General features: G+C 38.8%; 1 protein-coding gene across 1 annotated transcript; it reads right to left on the minus strand.

Moving 5' to 3' along the window:
• Positions 1 to 274: 274 nt before the first annotated feature.
• Positions 275 to 599, minus strand: LOC117019217 (cytochrome c oxidase subunit NDUFA4-like). The gene has a single exon (XM_033100782.1). The coding sequence runs from the start codon at positions 542 to 544 to the stop codon at positions 296 to 298; it is 249 nt and encodes an 82-aa protein (XP_032956673.1). The 5' UTR covers positions 545 to 599; the 3' UTR covers positions 275 to 295.
• Positions 600 to 4907: the final 4308 nt, after the last annotated feature.

Here is a 4907-nt window from a genome sequence, read left to right on the forward strand (position 1 = left end):
GTTTCTAAGAACTTGTCCATTTCTTCTAGGTTATTGAATTTGGTGGCATATAGTCCTTCATAGTATTCTTGGATGATCCTTTGTATTTCTGTGGTGTCCGTGATAACTTCCCCTTTGTCATTTCTGATTTTTTTTTCAAGTTTCAGATATTTATTAATCAGTGTAAACCCCAACATAACACACCAATATGATTTTGTGCATTTGGAGGGGAAATGTTTCCTGGTTAAGTGGAAAATTGTGCGGATCAGTTCTGGAAGACCTTCATTCTAAGCAGCTTTTTAGTGAAACATTTCATTTAGAACTCTGGACCTTCTTTCTTCAGTTTGCTGTAATCTACATTCACTGAGTAGAACTTGTATTGCTGATTGGGACCCATTTTGTTCCAGGGTTCTGGGTTATTCTTTTTATCCCAACAGACATCTGGATTGAACAATGCCAGGCACATGACATACAGCGCTGCTCCAGTACTTCCAGCTCCAATAAATACAAAGAGGGGGATCAAGCTTGGATGCTTCTTAGCCTGACCGATGATTTGGCGCAGCATGGTTGCGGCAGTGGGCTGGGGTCCCCAAACACAGAAAAACAAAACTACCAGGCCCAGGAATAGGTAGTCTCTGCCCATTTCTGATTTTGTTAATTAGTGTCTTCTCTCTTTTTATCTCAGTGAGTCTAGCCAAGGGTTTGTCAATTTTGTTAATCTTTTCAAAGAACCAGCTCTTTGTCACATTAATTTTTTCTATTGTCTTTTTGTTCTCTATTTCATTTAGTTCTGTTCTGATTTTTGTTATTTCCTTTCTTCTGCTGACCTTGGGTTTCATTTCTTCTTCTTTTTTTAGTTCTTTAAGGTGTAACATGAGGTTATTTATTTGGGATTTTTCTTGTTTCTTGAGATAGGCATGTAATGATATAAATTTCCCTCTTAAAACTGCTTTCGTTGCATCCCCCAAATTTTGATAGGATGTATTTTCATTGTCATTTGTTTCTATATATCATTTGATCTCTCCTCTAATTTCTTCTTTGACCCAGTCGTTCTTTAAAAGTATGTTGTTTAATCTCCATGTATTTGTGTTTTCTCCTGCTTTCTTTTTGCAGTTGATATCCAATTTCAAAGCCTTGTGATCAGAGAATATGCTTGGTATGATTTCAATCTTCTGAAATTTTCTGAGGCTGATTTTATGTCCCAATATATGGTCTATCCTTGAGAATGTTCCATGTACACTAGAAAAGAATTTATAGTCTGATGTGTTAGGATGAAGTGCTCTATATATGTCAATTACGTCCATTTCATCTAATGTGTCATTTAGGGCTGCTATTTCGTTATTTATTTTCTGTTTGGATGATCTAACCATAGTTGTCAATGATGTATTTAAGTCCCCTAGTATAATTGTGTTTTGGTCAATTTCTCCCTTTTGTTCTGTTAGTAGTTGCTTGGTATATTTTGGTGCTCCCTGATTAGGGGCATAAATATTGATGACTGTTATATCTTCTTGTTGTATAGTCCCCTTTACCATTATGAAATGTCCATCTTTGTCTCTTGTTATCTTTTTCACCCTGAAGTCTGTTTCATCTGATATCGTTATGGCTACACCTGATTTTCTCTGGGTAGCATTTGCTTGGAGTGTCAATTTCCACCCATTTCACTTTGAGTCTATGCTTGTCCTTGTAGCTGAAATGTGTCTCTTGGAGACAGTATATGGTTGGGTTTAGTTTTTTGATCCAATCTGCTGCACTCTACCTTTTCATTGGTGAGTTCAGTCCATTTACATTTAGGGTGATTATCGATATGTGAGGATTTCCTGTCATTCTATCTTTAGTTTTCTGGTAAGGCTGTGTCTCCATTGTTTCTTTGCCTTTTTGTTGTTGTCTATCATTTCTGTGTGATGGTATTCTATGATGTTTCCCTCTGTTTCTTCTTTTATTACAGTATATATTTCAGTTCTGGATTTTTTTTGAGTGCTTACCCTTAAGTTTATGTAAAAGAAAGTTTGATATTTAGAGTATTCCATTTTCTTCAGCACGCTTACTTTCTCCATTCCCATATTCCGGTTCAGGCCTTCTTTTATTCTCCCCCTCCCCCCCTTTTTTTTTGGTTGCCACAAATTGTCCCTGTTGATGGTGGTCAAATAGCCTCCTTTACTATTTCTTGTAGTGTAGGTCGTGTATTAGAAAATTCCCTCAGCTTCTGTATGTCTGGAAAGGTCTTTATTCCTCCTGGATATCTAAAGGATATCTTTGCTGGATATATTATTCTTGGCTCATAATTTCTCTCTTTCAATAGTTTGAATATTTGGTTCCACTCTCTCCTGGCTTGTAGAGTTTCTGCTGAAAAATCTGATGATGGGCTTTCCTTTGTAGGTTACCGTCTTCTTTTCTCTGGCTGCCTTGAGGATTCTTTCTTTCTTGTTCATTTTAGACAGCTTCAATACAATGTGCCTTGGAGAAGGCCTGTTGGGATTGAGGTAATTAGGTGTTCTATTTGCTTCTTGGATTCGAGGATCCAGTTCTGTCCACAAGTTTGGGAAGTTCTCATCAACAATTTGTTTGAATATATTCTCTGTTCCCTTCTCTCTTTCTTCTCCTTCTGGTATGCCCATCATTCTTATATTGCTTTTTCTGATGGAGTCAGAAAGTTCTTGTAGAGTTCTTTCATTTCTTTTAAGTCTCAAGTCTCTTTCTTCTTCCATCTGTGTAATTTCCAGGTTTCTATCTTCGATGTCACTGATTCTTTCCTCCATCTGGTCAACTGTACTACCTAAGCTGTTTATTTCATTCTTAATTTCTTCTATTGAGTTCTTAATCTCCAGAAATTCTATTTGGTTCTTTTTTAAAATTTCAATCTCTTTCGTAAAATGCTCATGTTGTTCTTTGATTGTGTTTCTGAGTTCATTAAACTGCCTTTCTGTGTTTTCTTGTATCTCATTGAGTTTTTTCAGAACGGCAATCTTGAATTCTCTGTCATTTAAGTACCATATTTCCATATCTTTAAGTTCCTTTGCTGGAGACTTTTCACTTTCTTTCTGAGCTGTCTTGTTGCCTTGGTTATTCATGGCAATTACTGATTTATTATTTCTCTTCCTAGACATCTACAGGAGTGGCTTCTGCAACAGGTTGATAGGAAGAACTCTTTCTTTTGTTTTCCAGTACTTGTTGGTAGAATGTTTTATTTTCTCTCCAATTGCAGCCTTTTATTTTTCTCACACGGTAGTGCTGTTTTCTCTGCACCATTGCATCTTCTCACACAATGGGGGGATTCCCTGAGAGATGGGCTTCTCCTCTATTAATAGGTTGCCTGGGTCACAGGGCGCAGTGTCCGTGTGGGTATGCAAAGAGGTTTTGAAGTTCCAAAGCTCTTCCTACACCAGATTCAGTGTCCGTATGTTTCAGCAGTTCTGTTTCCTCCTGCAGGGATCCTCCCAGATAGGTGGGGTCAGGGGCAGGGTGAGTTGTGAGAGGTGGCCCAGAGCAATGGCGGTGACCACCACAGCTGGTCTTGCTTCCACAGCTCCCTCCCTTTTGCCGGAACTAGTTGGGCTGCGAATCTGTGTCTGCGGTCCTCATTTCTCAGAACAGCAAATATTCTGTTCTTTTGATCTGACACTGCTACTGTTCCGCTTCTAGCACCGGGCAGGTGGGGGCGGGGGGAGCTCTGGGAGGGTAGGGAGGGGGCGGCTAGTCTCAGTGCCTAAGGCTTCCGTTCTCTGCTCTGCAGTGATGGCTTAAACCACCGTTTTCAGCCTCCTTCCCTTAGTCTTTTCTCCGAGGTCTCTGCTGTGAGTGTTGGGTTCAGCCGTGTTATATGCTGCCCCCTCAGCCCTGTGGGCCATAAGCGGAGCCCTAGCAGTCCGAGTTCTTCCCTCTCCCGCAGCTGCGGTAGTTCCGGGATGCAGCGAGCTCGGAGCACTGAACTTGGTCTGTGTCCTGCGCCCCACGCGGCTCCGTCTCCGCACGTCTCCCTCCCCTCCTACCCCACTCGCGCGATTTGCCCAACTTTAGGTGAATTCAGTAGTGGGCCTCTTCGTCTTGCCTGTCTGCTGTGCAGGGAGTCCTTTGTGGAGTTATTGTTGTTCGATTAGTTGTAAATTCCAGGGGAGCTTTACAGAGGCTCACCTCATGCAAACATTTTGATGACGTCTTCTCCCATATTTCTTATGATTTTTAATGGAATATTCTAGCACATGCCCCATAATTTATTTAGTAAATACACTATGTATATACCCAGAAGTGGAATTGTTGGATCATGTGGTAGATCTATTTTTAATTTTTTTTTAGGAACTTCCATATTGGTTTCCATAGTGGCTGAACAAATTTACATTCCCACCAACAGTGCACATGGGTTCCATTTTCTCCACATCCTCACCAGCATTTGTTATCTCCTGTGTTCTTGATAATAGCCATGCTAACAGGTATGAGTTGATATCTTATTGTCGTTTTGATTTGCTTATGTAATGTGAATGTGCTAATTATTGCTATAGTGGCAATCATATTATAATGCACAAATGTATCACACTAATATGTTGCACACCGTAAATTTACACAATATTATTTGTCAAATATATTTGAATAAGATAAAAAATCCTTTAATGTTGCATATTTAGTTTTTTTCCTATTTTTTCACTATTATAAACAACACTACAATAAATATCTTCATATACAGCTATTTTGGCATATTTGTGATTGCTTTCTTTATATAAACTTTTGTGAGCTTTGATACATATTTCTCAATCTTCCCCAAATGGTTATTCCAGTTTGTAATTCCACAAATAGCATATGACTAACTATTTTACTCCTTTCTCATAAACTTTGGTATTTTCTCTTTTTGATTTTAAGCCTTTACTAATACAAAAATGCAAAAATGGCATTTATTTTTGTTTTATTTTTCTCCCTTGATTATAAATGAGATTCAGTTT

This window comes from Rhinolophus ferrumequinum (genome assembly GCF_004115265.2).
Source record: "Rhinolophus ferrumequinum isolate MPI-CBG mRhiFer1 chromosome 5 unlocalized genomic scaffold, mRhiFer1_v1.p scaffold_110_arrow_ctg1, whole genome shotgun sequence".
In the NCBI taxonomy this organism is placed as follows: domain Eukaryota; kingdom Metazoa; phylum Chordata; class Mammalia; order Chiroptera; family Rhinolophidae; genus Rhinolophus; species Rhinolophus ferrumequinum.

Coding starts and splice junctions, on each gene's coding strand:
- LOC117019217 (XM_033100782.1), bottom strand. CDS start 544: ATGCTGCGCCAAATCATCGGTCAGGCTAAGAAGCATCCAAGCTTGATC.